The following is a 26,805-nucleotide window of genomic DNA, read 5'->3' as shown; positions in this document are numbered from 1 at the left end:
AACATTATAGGCAAAAATATTATCCACCACAATAATATTTTGATTCCACCTTTTTCTCGTCAAGACATAATTTATAGAGATTTCGTCATTCTCATTATTTTCAAGTACATGGACCTCCTCTTTGGTGTCATCATTTATTATGTCTCGGAGCTCTTCATGAGCAATTGCCTCCATATTATGATCATCTTGATCATTTATTCTTTTCCTTTTCCGAGGATTTTTATCCTTGGAACCAATAGGTCTACCACGTTTCAAACGTGGTCCAGACTCATTTACCTTAACATTTTGTCCTATCGGGATATCAACTCGAACTTGAGCATCAACAACTGGGATATATGATTTAGTAACCCGTGGAAGGTTAGTAAATGCATCCGGCAGTTGATTTGCAATATTCTGTAAATAAATTATCTTTTGAACTTCTTGCTCACATTGATTTGTTCGAGGGTCTAAATGAGACAGTGAAAGTAAATTCCAATCTATCTCATTTCCCAACTGCTTTTGTTCTCCCCCTAATGTTGGGTATACTGATTCATCAAAATGACAATCAGCAAAGCTTGCCGTAAATAAATCTCTAGTTCTAGGTTCCAAATATTTTATAATAGAATGAGATTCATACCCAACATATTTCCCCAACCTTCTTTAGGGACCCATCTTTGTGCGTTGTAGTGGAGCAATTGGAACATATACCGCACAACCAAAAATTCTAAGATGAGAAATGTTTGACTCCTGACCAAAAACCAATTATAATGGGGAGATGTCATGATAACTGGTTAGCCTTATGCGCACAAGTGCTGCTGCATGCAAAATAGCATGCCCCTAAACCGAAACAGGCAACTTTGTTCTCATCAACAATGGTCTAGCTATCAATTGAAGACGTTTAATCAATGACTCTGCTAAACCATTTTGAGTATGAATATGTGCAACAGGATGTTCAACTGTTATTCCAGTGGACAAACAATAATCATTAAATGCTTGAGATGTAAACTCACCAGCATTATCAAGACGAATTGTTTTTATTGCATAATCTGGAAATTGTGTTTTTAACCTTATTATTTGAGCCAACAACCTCGCAAAAGCCATATTGCAAGTTGATAATAAGTACACATGAGACCATCTTGTAGATGCATCTATCAAGACCATATAATATTTAAATAGTCCACATGCAAGGTGAATAGGCCCACATATATCACCCTGTATCCGTTCCAAAAATGTGGGAGATTCCACTCCAACCTTAGTCGTTGATGGTTTGGTAACCAACTTTCTTGTGAACAAGCAGCACTAGAGAATTCTTTTGATTGAAGAACATTTTGGTTCTTCAAAGTATGCCCATGTGAATTTTCAATTACTCTGCACATTATATTATTACCGAGATGACCCAACCGGTCATGCCAAATGATAAAATCATTAAAACGAGTAAACCTTTTGTTTACTACGGCATGTGATTCAACTGTACCAATATTTGTATGGTACAACCCAGAAGAAAGTGCAGGCAATTTTTCATGCACAATTTTCTTCTCCGCATTTATTGTAGTAATATAAAGGTATTCAACCTTTCCTTCATTCGCAGTCTCAACATGATAGCCATTTTGGCGAATAAGCTTGAAACTTAACAAGTTTCTATGAGACTTACTACAATACAATGCATTTATCAATTACCAATAATATTTCTCCGGGTAGTAATAAGGCCGCTCTTTCAGAGCCCTCAATCAATTTTGTACTACCGGATATTGTATTAACATATGCCTTTTTCATTACCAAATGAGAAAAATATTTATTTTCTCTTAGTATTGTATGAGTTGTGGCATTGTCCAGAAAGCACATATCTCCATTACTCATCTTGGATCCAACTGAAGATTGGAAAATTTTATTTTATCTTTAGAAAAATAAAAATACATAATAAAAAGTACGAAACTTAACAAAAGAAAATCTTTAAATAAGACATTAAAAACACATAACAACATTATTCATTTCCAGTTCAATTATCAATCTTCAATTGCGATCCCCAAAGAAGTCCTCAGCTTCTAGATAAGTAATATCATCGAGCCCATCAAAAACATCATCTTTCAATGCTAAGTTTGCCTCAACATTCTCATCATATTTTTTGAGAAGATCCTGCCTGAACATCATCTTTAAGAGTCAAATGTGACTCCACCCGGGCATTAGAAGAGGAGGCACCGCCTTTATTTCCTTTCCTTTTGAATGAATTTTGATACAGCCTAACAAAAATGCTCAAGTGCCCAACATTCATTTTCCAGTGACCTTTAAGGCCACAACGATGACCTTTAGAAGGATTACTTTGAGAACCAACATTGTTCTCCCTTTTTGTTATGACCACCACCTCGACGATTATTATACGTCTTTTGCCCTTGCCACATCCACGCACATTATCATGGCCCCGATTATTTTGTCTTATTTCAGACTGGCCGTGTGCTTCTACTCTGTGTGCCTCCGGCAATGGAGCACTTCTAGCAGGACGGGCTTCATGATTTTTCATTAAAGGTTATTATGCTGCTCAACCACCAAAAGGCATGAGATTAATTCAGAGTATTTTTTAAAACCCTTTTCACGGTATTGCTGCTGTAATAACATATTGGAGGCATGGAAAGTAGTTACTGTCTTTTCCAATATGTCCTCATCTTTTATAACTTTCCCACATAATTTTAATTGGGAAGTGATTCTAAATACAACAGAGTTATACTCAATTACAATTTTATTATCTTGAAACCGTAAGTGCATCCACTCATAACGAGCCCTTGGCAATACCGTTGCCTTGAGGTGGTCATACCTCCCTTTCAAACCTATCCACAATTCAAGCGGATCTTTCACTGTTAAATATTCAACCTTCAGACTTTCATCAAGATGATGACGAAGGAAAATCATAGCTTTCGCTTTATCCTGACTTGATACTGATGAGTCAACAAATTGAACTCATTTAGGGCTTTATTTTAATAGAAATAGTGTCCAATGCTTGTTTTATCTCAATACTTGATTAAAATGCTTAAGTTTCAGGTATTTGAAGTTTTACTGGAAGCATGGACACTTAGGCGCAAAACGGAGCAAAAATGGCTGAAAATAACAAGAAATGAAAGTATGCGGATCGCCGAGTCTAACTTGGCGAGTCGCCGAATTGACATGCACCACCATTTGTTCCAGCACGCGAAACCTTGAAGGAAGTGGATCAAAAGGAGACATAAGGAACAGTCAACGAGTCACCGATTAGTTCCGCGAGGCAGTACTGTACCGCCCAATGATCCAAAATATGAGGATACTGAAGGCAAGGCACTGAAGGCGATGAGTTGATTAAAGGGCGGATCGTCGAGTTCATCGGTGATCTCGACTAATGTCGCCGAACGATCCTCTGCAGCACAATCTGTGAAAACTATAAATACTAGTTAGAGTTGTAGTCTTAGTGTGGAACAATTATTATTATTATTTTCACTTTAGAACATACTTTAGCTGATATTTTTCTCTCAAGTTTGGAGAGGGTTTCGTGGAGACTTGAAGAAAGGAGTTCATCTTCCCCAAGTTGGAAGTGAGTCTTCTTTATTCTTCTTCCGTAGCTTAATTCAAGGTTTAATTTTTTATACCCAGTTGATTTCTTTATCATGTTAGGTATAATTTCTTATTTCTTGATGTGTGGCTAAAAACTCCATTCTTGGGGTGTGATTTAGCAAATATGAGTTGATATTCTTGTTGGGTCTTGCTTGCTGATAGGTTAGATGTATTTTAATGGTGATTTCACCTAGTGGTTGTGGTTTAATCTAAAGGGTTTGTAGTTGCAAATACAAAGCCACCTATGTGTTTTCAGCATGCCCGAGAGGGAGGTCGCGAAACCAAAACCACTAAACTGATGGCCTAAGGAGTGGGTCTACATGAGGTTCAGCCCGAGAGGGTGAGCCCTAGTCCCATATCCTAACACTCAGCTCGAGAGAGTGAGTGGAGTAATGCGTAGGCTGGTTTTCATGCGACAAATGGGTGTCCAAGAGGAATGCATTTGAAACGGGGTAAGTTGCCCGAGAGGGAACTTATTTCCATTTAAAGTTTAGCCTAGTCATTATTATTTTGCGAATTTCCTATCGAAAGCATATACCTAACAATTTATCTCAACTTATATTGCGGCCACATCCCAAGAACCTTTCCCCATACTTGATTTTCTTGTTTATTTTGTTGTTTTAGTACTTGTTACAAAACCCCCTTTGATATTTGACACTTTTGTGTCACCCCCTTTAATTTACAATGTCTTTTATCGCAAATGTCTTTAGCTACGACTAGTTAGAATGTAAATTCTATTTTTCTATCAATTCTCAAAACCGCTCCCTTGGGACACGACCCCAACCTTTAGTTGGGTTACTATACTATCAACGATCGTAGACACTCATACCGTAGGTTTAGTGTCGTTAGTCACGATAAGCATCAGATGCCTTATTTCCTTCTATTATACAATCACCAAGATCCTTAGCGGTAAGGTGAATTTCAGCATCAAGTACCCATGACAAATAGTTCTTTCCAAAAATGTCAAGTGCCACAAATTCAATCTTTGACAAATTCGACATGATGAAAACTGACTCTAAATGAAAATTGATTAACTTTTAGGAAAAAAAGATAATCCCAAATTAAGTAGGTCTCAATTGGTTAGAGACTCGTGCTGATAACGTGTTGTAAAACAAGAGGAAAATATAAGAATACTAAACAATATAGTAAGACAAGTGGTGATGGAAAATATAAATCTCTTCAAGTGTATTTCATAAGGTTGAAAGACTACCCTTTTATAGGATATTCAAACCATCCTTTTACAGCATTTGACAAATACGTTAGAATGATAATTAATTAATATAATAAATAGATACATTACGTTAGAAATAGATCAAGTGAAACATCCACCATTAAATAGATTTGTAACAAAGTAGATTTAAATTAAATTCAATAATATATAAAATATCTTTTTAAAAGATATCGATCAAATAATTGAGACAAGATATATTTCTGACACTTCTAATGATCATTTTTCTGAAAATAAACACCAAAGTAATAACAGTTACATAAACACAACACATAACCTTACAAGTGAAGCAAAAAAAAATAAATTAAATCAATACTAATGAGCAAAAGGCTCGTATAGCAAAATTTACTTAAACCAAACATCATAAAAAGTTATATAAACATATCTTAATTACATACTGTTAAACTATTCTCCTCCACAAAGGAGTTCTATTCTTTCTTTCTCACTCGATTACTAGTAAGTTTGTGAGTGACATCATCGGACTTTAATTTTTGAAAACGATAATAATGTGCATTAAACTCCAATAAAAGGTTAGACATTTATATGTAATGTGTTATTAAATTATAAAATAATACTACAAAACTATAATAGAGAAAAAAGTAAAAGAGAAGACTTATCATTTTTCTCCGTGATTTAATACCAAGAAAAATCCTTTATTTATAAGGAAAACTTCCTTGGTCTCAAAATTAGGATTACTAACATTTTTAGGGTTATTAATTTTCTCCAAAACAAATATACAAAAATAGACATTTATTACATAATAATAATAATATTTAGAGTTAAAAGGGTCAAAACTAAACTATCATAGTCTTTCGAGTTTCATATCTAAACTATTGAGAGTAAAAGTTTTGTACTTGAACTATCACTCAATAGTTAGCGAAACATTCCTTGACTTATTTTTGATGATGATGTGTGCACTCTCTTTTGTTTAAACATTATATAACGTGACACTTCATGTAGAAAAATAATTTTACCATGACAAATCTAAATAAATTAATACTAAATTAAAAATGAAATTTAAAGGTTAAAACTATCACCATATAAATATATTTATTCCACTGTGACATCCATCATCTTCTTCTCCACCTTCTTAGTCGTGATCTCGTCTCTGACATGACATTGATTTCTCCGACATAAAGGGGAGAGTTTAGAATATTAAAAAAAGTTAATTAAGGATATATTAAAAAGTTAATATGTCATCAAATAGAACCTATATTAGTTGGATGTAAATTTTATGGACATACGCCTAAAAGCATATCTAGACAACCATTTGATCTAGTCAGCATCTAGGTGTGTTTCACTAATCAATGAGCTAATTTAGATATAAAATGTATTTTTGACCTTAACTTCAATAATTTATATCAAAAAAAGGAATAATTTTGATATAAATATATCTTTTATAACATAAAATTTGATGTCAAAATATAATAATGATGATATATTCCACCGGTTCATGAACAAAACAATTTAAATATACATTATTCTTAACTTTTCTCCAAAAATGAAATAAAAATAAGTTAGACTATAGTGTGTGCCTCGAGGAAACCGAGTAAGAGGACACCAAAAGTCCGTCATGTCGATGACGGAGGCCACCCTCTCCACCGCCGGTAACCGCCGTTCTTACCGGTGCTACAACTGCAACGATGCCTTTCACATAACCACCACCGCCGGCGTCAGCTCCTCCTTTCGTTGCCCTCGCTGCTTTCATCGCCACCTCCTCCCTAATTACACCATTGCCAGTCTTATGCCTTTTTCTCAACATTTAACTCTTACCAATTTTACCCTTTCCACCAACAATTCTGTTACTTTTGATTATTCCGATTCCGAAACTGAATCCGATGAGAGTGATTCCGACGATCTTTCGTTTGAGTTGTCTAACTCAACTCAATTCCGTTCACCGACTCTTAAATCGTTTCTCAACTCACTTCCGAGTGTGAAAATCGATGAATCATCGAAAAACTGTTCGATTTGTATGGAGGAATTTGGAATTGATACGGAAGCGAGTCAATTGCCTTGTAAGCATTTTTTTCATAATGATTGTATTGTCCCTTGGCTTAATCGGAGTAATACTTGTCCACTTTGTCGGCATAAATTGCCGCAAGAAGATGAAGATGAAATTGAAAAGGAACTAGAAGTGATTTTGGATGGTGAAATTGGTGGTAGAGAATTTCGAGATAATAATGTTGTTCTAGTATCAACAGCATCATCCTTGACTGAAGTTGGTGAGGATGTTGATGATGATCTTAGAGAAAGGGATCTGGATGCAATGCGCGATGAAGATGGTGATATAATGATGGTTGATGCTTGAAGTTAAAAAGAGAAACATATAGATATGTATATAATTATCCTTTTTGGGTATGATTTTTATCTACAATGTCTTTCGATTTTGCCCAAAAAGATCAATTTTTTAGTGGTGTCCTCTCTTATGCTGAAATATAGGATATAAATGTTATGTTATAGGATCAAAATTTAGTTGATGTTCGTGTTTTATCATAAGTTCATATGTGGAGTTTTCGATGCATTCTATAGAGATTTAATATTTGTTGTGAACATTGAAACTCTTTTGGTGGCAGTTTACTAGAGCATTTTTATGTACATACACCCACATTGAAGCCTTCTATGGCAATAGAATCTACTGTAAATTTCTATATGGAAATTTTGATTTGGTGATCTAGGAAACTTGCCATGAAGCTAGTTTTAAGAGGAGACTCTTTGGAAAAAATAGACCTTTTCTACGTAAAACACAGGAAAGAAATGATAAGTACACTTGCTAAAGATTTCAGACTTTGGAAAAAAGGTTACAAGAAACAAAAACTGAATGCAGCATAGAATTGGTCATTGTTGTTGGATGTACCTTTTAAGACCTGACCTATTTCTACCTAATGCTTCTTGTTTGCAGTACCTAGTCAAAGCACGTGGTAACTTGTGGAAAGCTTTGAAGAATGGTATTCTGCTGAACCAGATGCAGAGGCCAAAAGGCCCAGGTTAACTATTAGAGTCTGCTTGGTGGCAGGTGCATCAGTGCCCGTACTAGTAAATATGGGAAGTTGGTTGTTGCTATTTCCCTTGTGAGCGGTGGGGGTGTTGGGATTTTATTTTCACTACGTCAAGTCTGTAGCGGTCAACTTTGAAGGATTTCCTATGTGTGTTGTACAACTAGAGGAAATGAGAAAACTTTACAATTGAGAGCATCAATTAGATTAATTATTTGTCCATACTAGTCACTTAGAGATAGAAACCTCTTCTATGTTCAACATTATCATGTTAAGCAATGCAGTGTCGTGAAGTATTTCTTCAAACTTTCCATTTAATTTTTGTAAGGTTCTATTTCATAATATTACTTCAATCAAGAAGTATGCTCTTTTATAGAAAATGTATATACTTTAAATTTTTTTGTTATAAACAAGAAATGAGTAATGATTCCCGCCCCATGTGTTTATGTTATGTTTTGGATATGATTCAATTGCTTCAAATCTATGTAACAGAGGGTGAAGTCTATATGTATGGCATATACATGAGATCTTCTTGGTAATGGCATCAATTCTTGAGTTTTAAGCATTCCCAACTGTATTCATTTAATCTTCCATTTTAAGTACAATCTAGTTTTGAGGTCACTGTCATCGGTAAATGATGATTCTTTGTACTTATGGGTTGAATTTAATCTTACATCTTGAAATTTCTAGACGGCATGGTATAAGTGTCACAGATGTTCTGAAGATAAATCTTTTGGGGTGGTAGGAATTTTGTGGTGAGACCTGATTAGCAACGCTTAAAAAATCTGCTTGTTTTGGAAAGTGCTTCTTGAAAAAGTACTTTTGGAGAGTAGCAGTGAGTGTTCGGCTAATCAATTTGAAATGTACTTTTGCCAATATTAGAGTAGCAATTTGCGCTAACCCTTCGTCTTCTCTGAGATTTTAGTGTTTCAATTTCTTTTTTTCTTTTTGTCTCCAACCTTTGCAAAGGCGAGTTATTCTTCTGCTTCAATGGAGTTCGGTGGTGGTTGTAAAAGGGGAAGGCCATATAGCCTTATGAATGGCAATGGCAGCTTTAAGAAATCTAAGCTAGGTAACTTTTTTTGCTTTACTGTTTGCTGCATTTCATCCTCCATTTCTAATCTTTGTTTAGTTGCTTCTTATAGGCTTCATTATTTGTTATCTATATGTGCTGTCAAATCTAGGGTTTTGCTAATTTTTCTTCTCCTGGTTTTTTGAATTTAATGATGTACATGTCACTCTTTATTGGCGTTGTCTATTTATTGTTTTCTAGTGGCCTTTATTTTGGTTTATTCTGTATTTTGTTCCGTGAAGCAAGGTTATAATGCTTATGATTTTCATTGGTTTTTCCTTTTGTTTTCATTGTTGTCATGTGTTCGTCATATTTCTTTTTTACCAAAATGCATAATGGTGTATATTAATAGAGCTTTTTTCGGCTTTATATATTTTGTTGTCAGTTGTGGTGGATGACAATATCTACGTAGTGGTTGTAAATATAGTTTGATAGATAGAATGCCACACCAAAGTGCAATGTTTGAATAATTAAATGAATTTAGAATTCGGAAGTTCTAACTATGAGTGAGTTTCTTATAAAGTATGATACTTAAAAACTTACAAAGTCAAATTTGAAACCAATGTAGTAAAACATTTTTTCATGATTGAGCTGACAATTTTGTTTTCATGTAAGAAAGAGAGGACAACAAATTTGCTGTAGTTACTGGTCCTTTTTTTTTTCCTCCAGAAGGCTTTGTCGTGCTTTCTACCGTATTTTGTCATGATTTCTTCACTTCTATTGTTCTTTTTTGGATTTGCTTTGATATACTGTTTGTTGAGCCGGGGGTCTATTGAAAACAACCTCTCTAACTCGCAAGATAGGGGTAAGGTTTGCATACTCTCTACCCTCCCCAAACGCATTACACTGGGTATGCTGTTGTTGAGCACTTCCTTTTTTAAAAAAAATAAGCACTTTTGACTTTTCAAAAGCTTGGCCAAACAGGCTATAACCATGCACGAACCTTTTCTTTTTTTTTTTGTTTTAAATATAAAGATCTAAGTGCTAGACTTCATTGATTTCATAGATACATAGGGTGTATAGTCCACACTCCACAGATGCTTTTGTAACTAGCGATACCAACTTGGTATTGAAACTGTTTACAATAATTGCTTATTTATTAAAAGATCGATTGAGTTCAGCTTTATATGGTTTCATTCCTCATGCTCCATTCCTTATAAGTGTGGGGGTGGCGCTCTATGGTGCTGATTCTGAACATAGTTTTGTAGAAAGAGATAATCATGACTATCATAAAAATACTTTGTCCCATTTTATATGGCGTTATTTAATTGAATGTTGCTTTTGAAACTTTATGACTTATATGTAAATATTAGTGATTGTGGAGCAAAATGTATACAATAGTGGTTCACAAGTTAGTTTGATTGAGAAATGTTACATCAAAGTTCAATTTTTTTTATTGTTGTAATGAATTTCCACTTTTGAAAGATGTTTAGAAAAGGAATGTCGCCAAACATTCTGGAGTATATTAGTTTTGATATTTATCTAACAAAACTAATAGTATCAAGGAAAAAAAAGATCATGATAACAATAAATGTAAATAAAGTGATTGCTTCTTGAGCTGTGGATGGAGTTACTCTTTTTGTAGGATTTTGGAAGATTTGAGCCTAAATATGCTAAAAAGTTGCATTTCTGGCAGATTTTAACTCCTGAATTTAGTTTTACTTCATGTACCATTGCACTTATCATTTCAAATTTAATTATCTGCTTTTGTAATTGCTTAAGCACAAGTTCTGGCTTCCATAAAATTAAAGTACTTTTTATTTGCATAATAGCCGAGGCACAAGTTTTTGTACTTTTTCTCGTTTAGGTAAATTTTGCTCAGGTTCCGCTTCTAGCTTGTTTTTCTGATCAATTGTTTAGTGTATATACAGCTCTGAGCTACTGGACTGATGGCAGGTTTTCACTAAGCGGGGCAGGGAAGTCAAGTATCAGACTAATAAATACCTTTAGTGCTTATTTACTTACTTTTAAGTGTGGGATCTTAGTCAGTCTTTTCTGCATCTGTTGTCCATCACTTAACTGTCCCCATCTTCCAGGTGAGAATTTTGGTCATACTCCAGGCTGGTCTCATTTCTTTGTTTTTCCATACATTTAAAAGTATTACACATAGACTCGGGTCTATCTGGAACAGCCTCTCTTCCTTCAAGGGGGTTAGGTCTGCACACACTCTACCCTACAGACCCCACTCACTGGTATTACACAGGGTTTGTTGTTGTTGTTGTTGTTGTTGTTGTTGTATGTAGAAGTAAGACGCACACTCTCTACGTAAACTTCTTTAGGCCAGAGGTCTATGATGCAAGACTATGGTACCATATGCAACTATGCTCAGATTAGCTATACATGAAATCCATATCCAGAGTTTACTTTTTTGCTTTCTTATAAATTAAAAAAAAAAGAATACATATCATGGGTTTAATTTTCTGCCTTGTGATTACTCTTCCAAGTTCTGGTTTTTCTATGTTGCTTGTGATCCATTAGGTTTGCCATTATAGTTCTGTTAGTTGTTTGCCCACTCCTTATATTGGGGTTCTAGTAGCTGCCGCTTGAAGTTAAACCGTTTTTGGGAAGTAGTCAGGGTGAAGAGTCCATAATTGTAACTCTTTTAGTTTGAAAATTGAGGATGTTGCTCTGGCATATTTGCTCAAGTGCCAGCATGTTTTATAATGATTTTAATTAAAAAGGTTTTTAGGATGTAGTCTTTGAACAGCTTCTTCTTTAGGATGTAGACTGGATTTAGGTACGCAACAATCGTTCGAAACATCTGCTACCAAGTCAATGGGTTGGTCAATGAATGTGTGCTCTTTGCTGAATTAACGACTGATTTTGGAACCAAACCAGGTAACTTTAGAGGTGATGGCGATGTTAGATTCTGAAGAATCAATGGCTCTACTGGTGACCTGTTGAACTGAAGAAGGCTGCTTTGACTTTGATTAGCCAACGAGTGCTGGGATACTGTGCTGTTCATTTGTTGGTGATATTTGTACATATGGTATAGCTGTTATAATAGCATGGTTTCTACTTTGTCAAGTCGTATAGTTCAGTTCTGTCATAGAGAGGTAATTCTATCTCTAAACTATCTTACAGAATCCTACTGCTGAGGTTTGCAAGGGCTTGGGTTGAGCTGGGGTAGTTTCCAGAATACCAGACAATTATGCAAGGGTTGCTTCCAACTCTATTGAAGTCGAGCTACTTGTCATTGTTACTCTATCAATTGTATCGTCTAAAGTCTAAACCATGGTTGGTAATCATCTACATCATTAGGAATGGTTAGTATTTGATTGAGATACCGGTGCATGAGTTGGATTTTCTTTGAAATTTTGTACTGTGCGAAGGAACAACACTTCGAAGGAAAACAAACAGCTGGGCATTATGGTCATAAGTGCAAAACGAGTTTTTTTTCTCTTTTCTTTTAGTGTTTTTTTGGAAACAGCCTCGTAGTGGTAAGGTATATATATACTTTACCCTCCCTAAACCCTACTTTGTGGAATTTCATCGGGTAGATTGATGTTGTATTTTACTTTCTATATAGACAGTGTTTAGTGTGACACAGAATGTCTTTCAGAAGAAACTTGCAGATGACATGTTAGAGAGTCCGGCACCAAAATGGACGCACTTTGGGCACCATATACTAGAAGGACCCATTCTAATGGACATTTCATCAAGAAATGAGCAAACTGTCCTTTACTACTCTCAACTCTGTCTATTTCCACTGTAAAATAAAACACAAATATTTTGATGGGTTTGCCAGTAAATGATCAAACTATAACTTTTTTATTAGCTTTTCATGTGAAGGAATATTTATTTTAAAATTTAAGTGTATTATCACCGTCCAGTTGATGCATAGAATTGTGAGACTTATAGTTTGCAATGAAAGTGAACACAGTTAATGGTGGTAAGGGACAGTTGCAACCGTTTTGATCTGTATTTTTGGGGAGGATCCTTTTGATATGGATACTCAAAATGTCCCTTTTGAAGCCCTACTCCATATTAGACCATCCTAATTTACTGATGAATACTCCTATGAGATTATCAGTTATGACAAAAGAAGATAATTATGACAGTTAGATTAATTTTTTGAAAGAAGTATGAGCATTTCTTCTGGAAAAATATAGATGGAGAAGAAACTAATCCAACTGAGCCGATATCTATTCGGTCTAATATTGTACTCCCTTGCCTAGTTTGATATGCGATATAAAATTATGATTTCAAATTAAATTAATTTGAAATTTAAGTTTTGTTTGGACATTTAAGTTGCATTTTTCTTGTAAACAAGAAAATTTTATAAGTTGTGAAATCTATATAAAAAAATACAATATATTGAGATGGTGGGTGCACTGTTATAAAAAGAGTGATCTATGATACAAATTTGATCGGTTCGACATTTAGGTTTTTACTACTAAAAACCGTTAAAATTTTAAAATTTAGGTCTAAAATCAATTCTCTCTCTCTCTATATATATATATAAACACCAATTACTACTTAGAGAAGTGGTATTTAATTTTAGAAAGAAAAATATAAAAATTAAATTTCTAACCTCACAGAGAGAGGTGCAACCAGTCATAATTGCATTATGTGATACTTCAAGTGTGAGTTCACACATCTATATTTCAGTATTTTTTAAAATATAACACTACTATATATGATTTCGGGAGGGGACCATGGGTTCACATGAACCCGGTGACCCCCCTTTAGTTACGCCTCTCTGATTCTCATACTATCTTGCTAAATGAGCTAATTATAGTTCATAAACACAATATTGAATATCAAATATCCAATTGCACATCTCCTTGTTTTTTGTGAAAATAAATATTTGTGATTACAAACTTTTTAATACATTTAGTCTTATAAAAATATACTAGTCAATAAGAGTAGTGGCCAATTATTTTTTAATACAAACTTTTCACATGGTGCATATCATCACTTCACGATAAACATGAACCTTCTTCTTCTTCTTTTTTCGTAAAATTTAAAACGATGATAAAGATTTATGGGTCATGTTTCACATTTAATTTTTCTCTTTTAAAATAATGATTTAGAATTTCAATTTTATTTTTTTTTTGAAAATCTAGGATTTTAAATGAAATGATGATCTCAAATTGAATATCCAAACACTGATTTGAAATCATGATTTTATATCACATGTCCAAAAGCTAAATGTATACAAAGGAAAAATCACTTGTCTATCACTGATACCTGTTTTAAATGTCACTCTTGTTTTCTTAACCATATGATTAAATAATGCCACATAAATTAAGACCAGAGACTATAATTTATAATACAACATCTAACATGAAATAATGCATTATCAATCCATGTATAACATGTCTCCATATAAACAATCTTTAATAGTATACATCCTTTTTACGTTATCAATATATATAAATTAAATGATTACTAAAACCCAACATATTCTAAGAATAACCACAAATGGTTAAAAACTACAAATATAGTAAAACAAAGTTTTGCGGTTAAGGAGGATTGCGAACCGGTGGAGAGCAAACGTCCAAATAGGCCTATTGTTTTGTTGATAGTTCACCATATATAATTAGGTGCTATTTCAAAAAATATTTGACCAAGTTTTGACCTACCAAATGTTTTTCTATAAATATATTAATAAATAATTTAATGCACTCTGAAATAATTATGACCTACCAAATGTTTTACTATTATTATTTAAATGGAGAAGGGCCTAAAATGTCCCTTAACTATTTGAATTGGTACAAAACTACTCTTCATCCATCCTTCAGCCCCTAAATATCCTGACATCAACCTTTAGGCTCAAAAATACCCTTATTTCTAACGGTCTACACTTATAAGGTGGATGGCAGGACAATATTGCACCAAATCTCATAGTTTAAGGGTATTTTGAGTACTTCTGCGTTAAATAATTTACTTAATATATAGGCTTAATTATATGATTGACCCGATTTTAAGTTTTATAGTAAAATCACCCCCCTCCTGCCTCCCCTTCACTTCCTCTCTCTTCCACTTTTTTTCTCTTGGATCTTGTCTACTATTTTTTTAAAAAAAAAATCAACTTATGACAAAACAAGGGAGAAAAAAGGAGAAAAATAACAAGGACATTCATATAGAAATAATTAGTTCAATAGAATATATTTTTTTGTGTGCTCAAAATTCAAAATAAACTAATAAAAATAATCTTTTCTCCTATTCCCACCCCTACCCCACCGTGATAATTACATAAATTAAAAGAATATGAACATGTAAGTTCATTTCACGTTTGAATCTTTGTTATCCAAATTAAGAATAAAAGACTTAAAAAGTAAAAAGAGGGAATGAACAAGACAATTGGATAATCAATAGAAAATTTTTTATTAATAAAAAATAAAAATCTCTTTTTAGATGGACATTTAGATGCGGATTTTAGATGGATCCCAAGTTATGAGTTGTGTTATAATAAATTTGGTATTGATTTAAAATAGGCCAATAGGAAAATATCATGAAAATAATATTTTTTGAGTATTATTTTCAAGCGTATCAAGTCAAAATATGAATTATATGTGATTTTTTATTATTTATTTGAGAATGTTTTAAATTTGGACCAATCAAATTTGATAACATAATAAATAAATATTTAATGATTTTACTTTAGGGGAGCTGTTAAAAATAAGGGCAAATATGAGCCATTTGGTTAATATCGGGGGCATTTTTTAGCCTAAAGGTTGATGTCAGGGGTATTTGGGGACCGAAAGATGAATGAACGAGAATTTTGTACCAATTCGAATAGTTGAGGGGCATTTTAGGCCCTTCTCCGTTATTTAAATAAATATATAAATAAACTACCATAAAAGTTAAAACTCACATTAATAACCTAACATGTCAATATAAAAGTTAAAGCTCATACTAATAACCTAAATTGCAAGCTCACAAATTCACATGTTTGGTTTGATAGTTGAAAAATCTGAACCAATCCGATCATATACCTCCCTAGTTCTAGTAGTGTACTGTGTAACAGTAACAATATCCCAAACATTGATCCTATTATCATACACTCAACTGGTGCAACTAAAGGCTCCCATGCATCTTTTCTCTGATATATGTTTTATCTTTTCGAAAAAAGAAGAAGTCAATATAACAAGTAAAAGATACCTTAAATTGGTTGGCAATTTAAAGTGATTATATATAAAAACATTATTTCAATTTATGTGAGGTATCTTTTTCTATATTTAAAAATAATTTAATATTCAACTTTATATTTTATTCTTTATAAGATGATTTTTATAACTTTACAAATATATCTATGACTTGTTTTAAATAAAAAACAGTTTTAAATTTTTATTTCTTTTTTCCTGAAATTCTGTATCCATTCTAAGTGCATCACATGGATGGAGAAAATATAATATACTATGCAAATGTTTTATGCTCCAAGTACAATTTTTCTAATCAATTTAATATTTGAAACTTGACATATCAACCCACATGATATTAGTTCAGTTTACTGAAGAAGAAAGCTCTTTTTATTCTTTACAAGATGATTTTTATAACTATATAAATATATATAATCAATGTATAATATATGTATCCTCTCCTGGTGCGACAATAAGCACCAGTTAACTTTGGGGTGTTGATTTTTAGTAGTAGTGGGGTGGCATAATGACTTTATTTTAACGATTAGGAAAGTAAACAATGAATCTGGCCATTTGTTTGTGTAAATATTCCTTTTTAAAATTATTTTTAAAATATAAACCTATTCTGCTACGCGCCTACGCCAAACAAAAAGAGCTATGACAAAACATTAGGTTGAAAATTTCTATTTACTATTTTTGAAATTAGTTTAAAACTAGAAAAAGAACATCATAAAGAAATGATCAACTTAGCATTTTGACTCCATAAAAAGTGGAGCACATATTTGACAAAATACCTATATAGCTCATACTCCATCCATCCCTTAAATCTCAAAATATGCAATTATCCGTTTTGTTATTCCTATTCTCTCATTCTTATTACACAATTAGATCTTGCGAACTTTTCTCATTTGTATCCTAATTTTGTTAAAAAAAACGATGGCAGATTCAACGCCAACGTTGCCAGTAACACGAAAACAAAGTTCATTTCCGTTACCACCACCACCATTGCAAATTCGAGATAATAGCCCTCGAATATCAGAGTTAAGGAAAAGTCTATTTTCACCTTCGTTGCGAACACCGACATTCAGAAGTACTCAAAAATCTATGTTGTTTTTGGCCTATGTTTTCACTTTTTTATTTGTCACATGTGCTATCTTTTTTGTATTCAATAATCCTTCAATCAATCATTCTTTTAGAAAAGTCCTGAATAGTAGGAGATCACATTTTTCCACAATTTTCTCACATTATTTTCATTCTGATCATGAAAACTCAACTGTTTACTCTCTTCCATATAATGATTCTTCAATTTCTCAAAATGGTTTTATTGCAATTTCACCTAGTCAAAGGAATGATTACTCTGAAAATGGTTTACAGAGTTCCATAAAAAATGATCCTAGTAGTAAAAGAGAAGAAGAAGAGATACAAAAGGCTAATTTGTTGTCGAATTTGGAGAAAAATGATCAGTTTTTGAAGAATGAAGGTAAATCTAGTAGTAAAAAAGAAGAGGAAGAGAGACAAAAGGTGAATGTGTCGTTGAATTCGGAGAAAAATGATCAGGCTTTGAAGAATGAAGGTAAATCTAGTAGTAAAAGAGAAGAGGAAGAGCCACAAAAGGTGAATTTGTCGTCGAATTTGGAGAACAATGATCAGTTTTTGAAGAATGAAGGTAAATCTAGTAGTAAAAGAGAAGAGGAAGAAACACAAAAGGTGAATTTGTTGTCGAATTCGGAGAAAAATGATCAGGTTTTGAAGAATGAAGGTAAATCTAGTAGTAAAAGAGAAGAGAAAGAGAGACAAAAGGTGAATTTATCGTCGAATTCGGAGAAAAATGAGACAAAGAAAGAGGCTTGGTGGGAAGTGATGAGTCATTGTGATGTTTTTGATGGAATGTGGGTGAAAGATGATGCTAACCCTATGTATGAACCTGGTTCTTGTCCTTTTATTGATGAGCCATTTGATTGTTATCAAAATGGAAGACCTGATAATGGTTATCAGAACTTTAGATGGCAGCCTAAGCACTGTAACATTCCAAGGTAAATAGTGCTACTTTTGTTATTTATTGCATATGCATTACTAGGTAGAGGCAGAGACACAGTATCGGCCTAACGTAGTAGCCTTGGTTCAAATCCTGTATTTATCTTAAAAATCCATTGAATATGTATACATTGTTGATTTAGAATCTAGTAACTTAGAAAGATTAGAATCCAGATAAGCTTCAAATCCTTGCTCCATCAAGGACAACCTTAGCAAAAACTCTAAGAGTTGTTGTAGTGTGACCTGGAGGTCACAAATTCTAGTGTTGGAGGTACTCTACCATTTCGCATAAAATGTTTTCTTGTATATGTGTCTGTAAATAATAACCACCAAAACCCCACACCTAAACCTAAACTTACTTACAAGTGAGTAACATGCCCCAAAATACTACGTCTGATATTGACAGGTTCAAATTGTGGAAACAACCACTTACAGAAATGCAAGATAATGCTGCGTATAATAAACCAAATATGGTATGTCCATTTCTGGATCCTGCATATAGCATGAGTTGTGCACCAGTCTGTCCTTTTTAAATTTTATGCATTGCTAGGTTTAGTTTTGGTAATGTTCTTTTTGTAAAACAGTATTACTTTACTTTTCAGGTTGGATGCCAAAGAAATGTTGGAACTTTTGAGAGGAAAGCGATTAGTCTATGTCGGTGACTCTCTGAACAGGAATATGTGGGAATCAATGGTTTGTCTGCTCAGAAATTCTGTTGAAGACAAGAATAGGGTTTTTGAGGTATCTGGGAGAGAAGATTTCAAGAAAGAGGGTGCTTATTCTTTTATATTCGCGGTAAGTTTCATCATTTCACTTATCTTCCCTTCCCACTAATGTCAAGATTATCCAACAAAATGTTGTTGCATCTTAGTAAAAGGAGGTGAGAGGAGTACTGATGGAGGAGGAGAGAGTAGGAGGTTAAGGATGTATCCGTTGTAGATATGCATCTGCATTGCTGGAAGCAAAGTTTTGGAAATTAATAATCTAACGGAACAATGAAGACGAAGGTAATGGTACATCATTTTAGGTTCTTCTCCAAGACTTGTACATGATGCATCTAAATTGCTGGATAAAAGAAGTCTATTAGGCAAAGTGACCAAGCTAACTTAACAAATAAGAAGTCTTGCATTATATGTCGGAATTTACTTGGTTCTTGTTGTTTCAATATATATACGACATAGCTTTTGAAAACTGAAATGAAACAAACAATGTCATATCATAACTAGGTATCATTTTAGTTTCCTTAATTCCTTGAAACAATCTGTTGATCCCTTGTTAAACTGTGTGCAGGATTTTAATTGTTCCGTTGAGTTTGTACGTTCTACATTTCTCGTTCAAGAATGGGAAATTCCAGATGGGAATGGATCAACTAAAGAAACACTCAGATTAGATTTGGTAGAAAGGTCATGTGACAAATACAAAGGAGCCGACGTCCTTGTCTTTAACACAGGACACTGGTGGACTCATGAGAAAACATCTGAAGGGTACTACCCTTTTTTTTTACGTTCATCATGTATTCATACGTTTTATCTTTTTTGCAGAAATGATATTTATTTTGATTTTCATTGTAGAATGCTAATTTACTATTGTACTAACAAACTTTTAGGAAGGGTTACTATCAAGAAGGTGGCCATGTTTATGGTGAACTAAACGTTGTTGAGGCATTTCGCAAGGCAATGACAACATGGGCAAGATGGATTGAGGCCAATGTAGATCCTCAGAAGACAGATGTTTTCTTTAGAGGCTATTCAGTCTCTCATTTCAGGTAATTCAAATATCGTGTTCCCTAATTTACCTTCAACTCTAGATCACATTCAAGAAAATCCTTCTTGGTTCATTGGTAAGAGCATGACGCGTGATGTGATGTGTGTATTAGAAACACAACACAAATTTAAATCATTCAGTAACAAAAAGCCTAGTATTTAAGTACAAAATGATAGATGGACAATTCCATTGTCCACCGAGTTTCAAACTATGTGCTAGCTGATCCTCGAACATTTGAGAAGATTCAAAAGTAACCAAGTTTTCTGTTGCTGTTTGTTTTTTGCAGTGGAGGTGAGTGGTATGCTGGTGGAAAATGTGATAGTGACACCGAGCCACTTCAGGATGAGAAAGATTTGTCACCTTCCCTGTATCCACCAATAATGGGAATGCTAGAAGATGTGATAAAGTGGATGAAGTCACCAGTATACTATTTGAATGTTACCATAATGTCAGACTTCCGCAAGGATGGACATCCATCGGTATACAGGAAGCCAAACATGACAGATGAGGAGAGAAGGACGACGTTAAGGTACCAAGATTGCAGCCATTGGTGCCTTCCTGGTGTACCAGACACCTGGAATGAGCTTCTATATGCACAACTATTGATGAAACATTATCAGAAACAACACAAACAGCAACAGCAGCAGATAGGTTCTTAGGCAAACATAGCTATACTATTATATCGATATGATATATTGTTTGGCGTAAAATGTCTAGAGTTAGTTGTAGTTTTTCAGGATGAGAAGTCAGAAACGAAGCTATTAGCTAATAGATACACATAGTTCTATGTGGAACCACTTATCCAATAGTATAGTATCAAGTTACTTTTACTTTACCATGTTATATAAAATCTGAATATGTACACATCCTTTTAAGGATTGTCCTGTTGATCGACCAAATACTCTCGATATGCATCTTTCATCTGATATATAAATTTATTTTCTTACTCTTCATAACGATATTGCCTAGGTCATGCACGATTTTTGGCACAGTAGAGATGAGATCTCAATTTTATTATTTTTGCATGGTTTAAACTAAATTAAGGCTCTTTTTAACATTGAATCATATTTTCCCTTGTGTGACTTCATATCATTCTGTTTCCTTCAAACAAGTGATTTCCTACTTGGTTTTCGTATTGTTTTGGAGTTAATGAATGGGTACAACTTGTATGGATACATTGTCTCCCTCCATTTTATTTGCTTGGCACTCTTTTCTTTTTAGTCTGTTTAAACATAATGACGCCTTTCTATATTTGAAATCAATTTAACATCAAACTTTCCCTTTTACACTTTAAACTATATTCTTAAAGCCACAAAAACCTACTAACATGTTTAGGACCACGAAATTCAGAAGTCTTTCTTCCTTTATTAAACTTTGTACCTACTCAAACTAAGCCACATCAATTGAAACAGAGGGATTGCAGGGGCGTAGCTTATCTATCCCAGGGTGTCCAATTGAACACCCTTTGTCGGAAAATTACGTTGTATATATATATGTCAAATTCTACATTTAGAGGATATATATTTAAAGTTGGACACCCTTGACAAAAGTTATGCCTTTGACGTATTGATAATAGGTGTCCATTTGAATGAAAGAGTTCCGGGTTCAAACCTCAAATGTAATGGAGCTTAACAGGAAGAGAGGAAAGGAAAACTGGAGAGACAAGGAACCATTCTCATTGATACAGTCATGAGTTGAATAAAATGCCACCATCTATTTATATCTAACTAACCGACGCAACTAGTAAAATAGCTAAGTCAACTAACCACTTCCTAACTACATGTAGTTGTTCTCTGGTGGATGTAGGATCATTCTGATCCGAACAACGTTAAATAATGTTATTCTTTCTTATTTTTTATTTTCACGTTTCCGCTAATACAAGATAATATCCTAAAGGTGTCCTATTGGCCACTCTGAGCTATGGCAGAAGAATAAAAAATTGTTCTATCGTACAAATCCAAAATATGCCAATGCCTCTCAATCATGTTACATCACTCTTAATTCATTCAACATGGTTTCAGAATTTAAAAGTTTAATACTATGATAACAACTAAGTTTACAACTAAATATTTATAGATATAGATATGTTTAGTGAATTTTTTAATGTGTATATGCAAGATTTAAGCATAAATTATTAAATTCACACGAACCCATAATTACCAACACTATAAATTTGCCCTTAGTGGAAAAATATATAAATTTTTGTTTCGAATTTCTAAAGTAACATTTATTTTGAGACGAGGAGAATATAAGCTTAGCTTTTGGCCTCTAGAACTTAAAGAGTCAAGGCAATTGAAAGACCGAATACAGATCAATCCAAATTTGCGTAGGGTAGACTCATTAAAGGAGGTAAAACGGTCCAAGGAGGTGGAACAATATCTTTATAAGGTTTCAATTAAATTGTTGTCAATTTAATTTCGTAAATTCAGAAAAGAAAGGCCTAAAAGATATTATCTTGCTTATACTTCAATGACCAGTCTATTTATTCAAATGGACGTATGTGAGGGCGTATGTAAGAGGGGTCACCGGGTTTATGTGAATCCTTGCTCCCCTCCCAAAATCATATATATAGTAGTGCTATATTTTTTTTAAAAATATTTAAATACAGATGTGCGAACCCACACTTGAAGGATCAAATAATGCAATGATGATTGACTGGACCTCTCTAAGTGAGGTTATAAATTTAAATCTTATATCTATCTTGTCTTATTTATCTTTCTAAAATAACATTTCTCTAAGTGGTTATTGAACACTTTATATATATAACTTTATTTTTTCAAAATTTTTAAGTTTGTCACATTAGAAATTCCTATTTTTTTTAGCACAGTAACTTTTTTTTATAAATTAAACCAAATATGTGTTTTATAACTACCCGTACCAGATGATATATATTACATACAATCAATGGGTTTAGTCGATCTCAATATCTTTGATATGATATATATATATATATATATAACGATTTTTAGTGATAAGAACCTAAATATCAAACTGATCAAGTTTATATCTTAGATCAATTTTTTCGTAATAGTACACTCATGATCTTGAAATCCTGAATACGCCTCTGCTTTGTATATATATTAACTCCGGAAAGAATAGGGAAGATGTTCATTTAGCCAGTGAGGTTGTATTGTTGTTAAGACCACAGAAAGAGCCAAAAATCTTGTGTGTGTTGTTCGAAAGTAGTTGTTCTATGTACTTTGCAATATTACCTACAATTAGGGGTGTGTTTGGTATGAAGGAAATTTTCTCATGTTTGGTTGGATTAAATGTTTTTAATTTTTTTTTTCCAAATCAACTCATTTTCCTCAAATTTAAGTAAAATGACTTCCCTTCAAAAATTAAGGAAACCATTTTCCAAAACTTTCCTCCAACTTCAAATTACAATTTTTTTGTTGAAAAAATAAATTTAAAGCTTATTTTTAAAAATATTTTTCAACTTCAATTTTTTTTATTTTTTTACCCCACCCTCGATCCCCCCCGCTAGCCCCCTACCCCCACCAAAAAAATAATTAAAAGTTTGTTTCTAAAAATATTTCCAATTTCAATTTTTATTTTTTTACCCCACTCTCGACCCCCCCCCCCCCCCCCCACACACAAAAAAATAATAATTTAAAGTTTGTTTATAAAAACACCTCAAGAAAATTTTCGATTTGCATCAATAACTTTAAAATATAAAAAATAATAGGTTTTAGAAAAAAATCAAAATTTTATTTTTTTCATAAATGACCAAAAAATATAAAAAACCTTCAAAAATGTCCGACTTGCACCAATGACTTTTAAATATAAAAATAATGGTCCCATCCTCGATCCCCCCTCCCCCATCCAAAAAAAATAAATTTAAAGTTTGTTTTTAAAAAATATTTCTAATTTTCATTTTTTCACCCCCAGGCCCCCTACCAGCCCTCGCCCCCCCCCCCCCCCCAAAAAAAAATCAAGTTTGTTTTTTAAAAATATTTTTAATTTCAATTTTTTTTATCCTATCTCATCCCTACCAGCCCACACCAGCCTCACCACCCCACCCTCCCCCAAAAAAATTAAGTTTATTTTTTTTAAAATAATTTCAATTTCAATTCAAAAATCATTTTCTACTCTTTAGTAAAATTAATTTTCATTCATAAATCAAACACTCAAAAATCTTTTTCGAAAAATATTTTCTACTCACAAACCAAACATGAGAAAATAAATAAAAAAATTACTTGTTTTCCAGGAAAACATTTTCCTTCATACCAAACACACCCTAGGTATTCACTTTTCATGTTGGCACGAATTTTTCTAAATGGTGTGACACTACCTAGTGATGGAGCTACATGAAGAGGGGTCGATTCAACATTCTTTGTCGGAAAACTAAATATTTCATAGAAAAAATTATATTATATATATATTGATCAAAAATTACTTTTCATACATACAGATTAAATCATGAACACTCTTGTCAAAATTTCTGGTTTACCATTAGCCTGATGTTGCTCTTTCTCACAGGAAAAATAGATCCTCTTAAAAATAATTAGCAATAAAATGCCATACAACTTATTAGCTTCAAATTTGATAATGAAGGTGATTAGGTGAGTGTTAGCTAAAATTTCTCATCTTTGGTGTTCAGTTTCAGGTTCAGGAAGCTTACATTTTAATAAATTGGTTGTCAATCTTTTATCAACATTATGCATAAACTTTTAAAATTTTATTATTTTCTAAAAAATCCAATTGATGTAATTAAAATTAAAATATAGATGATTAAATTTGTTGTTACTTTCTACTTCTTAATTTGTCTAATTCAATTCAATTTTGAATCAATCATGTTTAACATTGCTTTTATAAGACTATCTTCAATTCTTTGAGGTGTCTTCTTAAACATTTAAAGATCAAACTAATTAAATTTAAAAAGACATTGTCTTAACATTGAATATCTTCTTAAGTGTAATAATCACTACAACATTGATGATTTGAACCTATTTTTGTAATTAAAAGTAGTATAAATTTTCATACAAATGAAAAAATGATACTCTATTTGGCATACTTAATTAGGTAAAATCGTAATTCTATTATGGGAGTGACTTCGATGGAAAGGGCGGAATTGGCCGCTTATCAACTTAAGGGTGTTAATTTGGCTCAACCAATGGAAGGAAGCAAGACAGATAGATGCGGGTCCCCTTGAGTTGGAAAGGTTCAAGTCTGCTTTTTTGTTTTTTCTGATACATATGGATCATGCTCCTTCATTTAGTATTGGTATTACCCAACTAATATCTTCTAACACTGATCGAATTTACGACTCTGACGATACACGGGCTAAAAATAGATCTAAATTTTTGCATGAACTCATTACAATGAAGAATCAGAGTATTAATAAGGTGAAGAAGGATGTACCTTCATCTTCTAAATTCAATATTGAAAAAAAACCTCAAAAAAGAGAAGAAAAGTTGCAGTTGCAATTTCTCGACCTCACTATCCAAGGTATGTATTCTTCATCTATTTGTGTTTTTTATATGTTTGATGTTGAATATGGTGTGTTGGGAAAAAAAAATCTTATGTACTATTGTTAATGTGATTTTTCATATTGCGTTGTACATAAAACCTTAATTTTATTCTATTTTTTGAATAATTGTTATGAATGTATCAAATTATAAAGTTTCTATTAAAGTCTTGGTTGTAGTGTGCTCACTTATCAAATAGCTTGTATATTATACATTAATATTTCATATCTAATTCAGGAAGTTATAATTAGTATCAAAATTTTGACATATTTACATAGATTATATACCTTAAATGAATATCAGATACTTTTTTTTAATAATTATGTATCAAACAAACAGTTAAGATACTTTCTAATATAAATTATGTATCATATATTTAAACTTGATGTTTAGAGCTCGATCTTAATTTTATTTTGTATTTTTTGAATAGTTCTTATGAATATATCAAGTATAAAGTTCATATTGTTGAATGAGTTGTTATATTCATAACCTTGTATCATATACAATATAGTTTGGTCATAATGCATAGTCAAGATATTTTGTAGCTGCTCTAGTATTTTTGTTCATGTACCATATACAAGGAAGTGAAAGCCTATAAGTATTTTATCTTATTGTTCTTAATTTTATGTTTAATTCAATTTTATATTGTTTATTCTGTATTTTGTAGGGACTGTGGACTATTTGTAGTTGCCTTTGCTGAGTTCTTTAGTGATGAAATTCATATCCCATCTGATGATTTTCGATCTGATTATCTCTGTAATAGATATGGAGCATTGTTATGGAGATACGATAGTGACATGGCCAAGATAGGATATGTTAGTGAAAATGACGATTCACCAAAGCCTAAGGGTCACTTCACACAACCACCCCAAGATGATTTGGTTCATATAGAATAGTGATTATGTATCAGTGCATAGACACCGTTCGATATTTTTTGTTTTTAAGACAATTTTACTTGAGAATTTTAGAGTGTTTCTCTAAAAACTACTTCATATTACGTCTGAATTTTAATTTAGTTTATAATTAATTACATTATTTTGTAATTTCTTATATTTTTGTGTTATCAATAAATTGTTCTTGATACACATACATCATATGGTACTAAAATTTTCACATTATATATTTTGTTTCCACAAAGATAAGTATCAGACACATAACTGATTTACTCAAATATTATTATAAACAGTTCTTTAGTTATGACATAATGTATATGGTACACTGGATATGACACACACACACACTCACACACATATATATATATATATATCATATACATAAAGATTCTATATAGTACATACATATTTCTTAATTAGTATCAAACACAAATTTTGGACACATCTATTGTTTATATACTTGCAATGAGTATGAGATACATGTCTTATAACTATGTAACAGACAACCATTTAAGATACTTAGTAGTGTAACTTATGTATCATATAATTAATCATTTATGTAGCAGATACATAACATATCTTTATTATACGGTGATATATTAAAGATTTATTTTTATTTATACAACATCTCAATATTTGTCTATTAGAAACAATATTGACACACAAATGTTAACAATTTTTTATATTGTATCAAAATAACCCATGTTAAC

At 32.7% G+C, this 26,805-nt stretch overlaps 2 protein-coding genes across 2 annotated transcripts; both read left to right on the top strand.

The window, feature by feature from the left end:
- Positions 1 to 6,307: 6,307 nt before the first annotated feature.
- Positions 6,308 to 7,278, top strand: LOC125829999 (uncharacterized). The gene has a single exon (XM_049509223.1). The coding sequence runs from the start codon at positions 6,354 to 6,356 to the stop codon at positions 7,086 to 7,088; it is 735 nt and encodes a 244-aa protein (XP_049365180.1). The 5' UTR covers positions 6,308 to 6,353; the 3' UTR covers positions 7,089 to 7,278.
- Positions 7,279 to 16,869: 9,591 nt separating this feature from the next.
- Positions 16,870 to 20,468, top strand: LOC125830001 (protein trichome birefringence-like 4). The gene is made up of 5 exons (XM_049509226.1): positions 16,870 to 17,966; positions 18,570 to 18,762; positions 19,258 to 19,451; positions 19,574 to 19,732; positions 20,018 to 20,468. The coding sequence occupies exons 1-5, from the start codon at positions 16,870 to 16,872 to the stop codon at positions 20,388 to 20,390; spliced, it is 2,016 nt and encodes a 671-aa protein (XP_049365183.1). The 3' UTR covers positions 20,391 to 20,468.
- The last annotated feature ends 6,337 nt before the right edge of the window (positions 20,469 to 26,805 follow it).

The sequence above is a fragment of the Solanum verrucosum genome, unplaced genomic scaffold, assembly GCF_900185275.1.
Source record: "Solanum verrucosum unplaced genomic scaffold, falcon-dt-bn FXZP01000054.1, whole genome shotgun sequence".
Lineage (NCBI taxonomy): Eukaryota > Viridiplantae > Streptophyta > Magnoliopsida > Solanales > Solanaceae > Solanum > Solanum verrucosum.
Note: the sequence above shows the minus strand (reverse complement) of the source record. Positions and strands in the feature narration are given on the sequence as shown.

Excerpts from the sequence above, each read along its gene's own strand:
- LOC125829999 (XM_049509223.1), top strand. The coding sequence starts at position 6,354 with ATGTCGATGACGGAGGCCACCCTCTCCACCGCCGGTAACCGCCGTTCT.
- LOC125830001 (XM_049509226.1), top strand. The coding sequence starts at position 16,870 with ATGGCAGATTCAACGCCAACGTTGCCAGTAACACGAAAACAAAGTTCA. Across the intron at positions 18,763-19,257 it reads CTTATTCTTTTATATTCGCG|GATTTTAATTGTTCCGTTGA; the intron begins GTAAGTTTCATC and ends AACTGTGTGCAG. Across the intron at positions 19,452-19,573 it reads CATGAGAAAACATCTGAAGG|GAAGGGTTACTATCAAGAAG; the intron begins GTACTACCCTTT and ends ACAAACTTTTAG.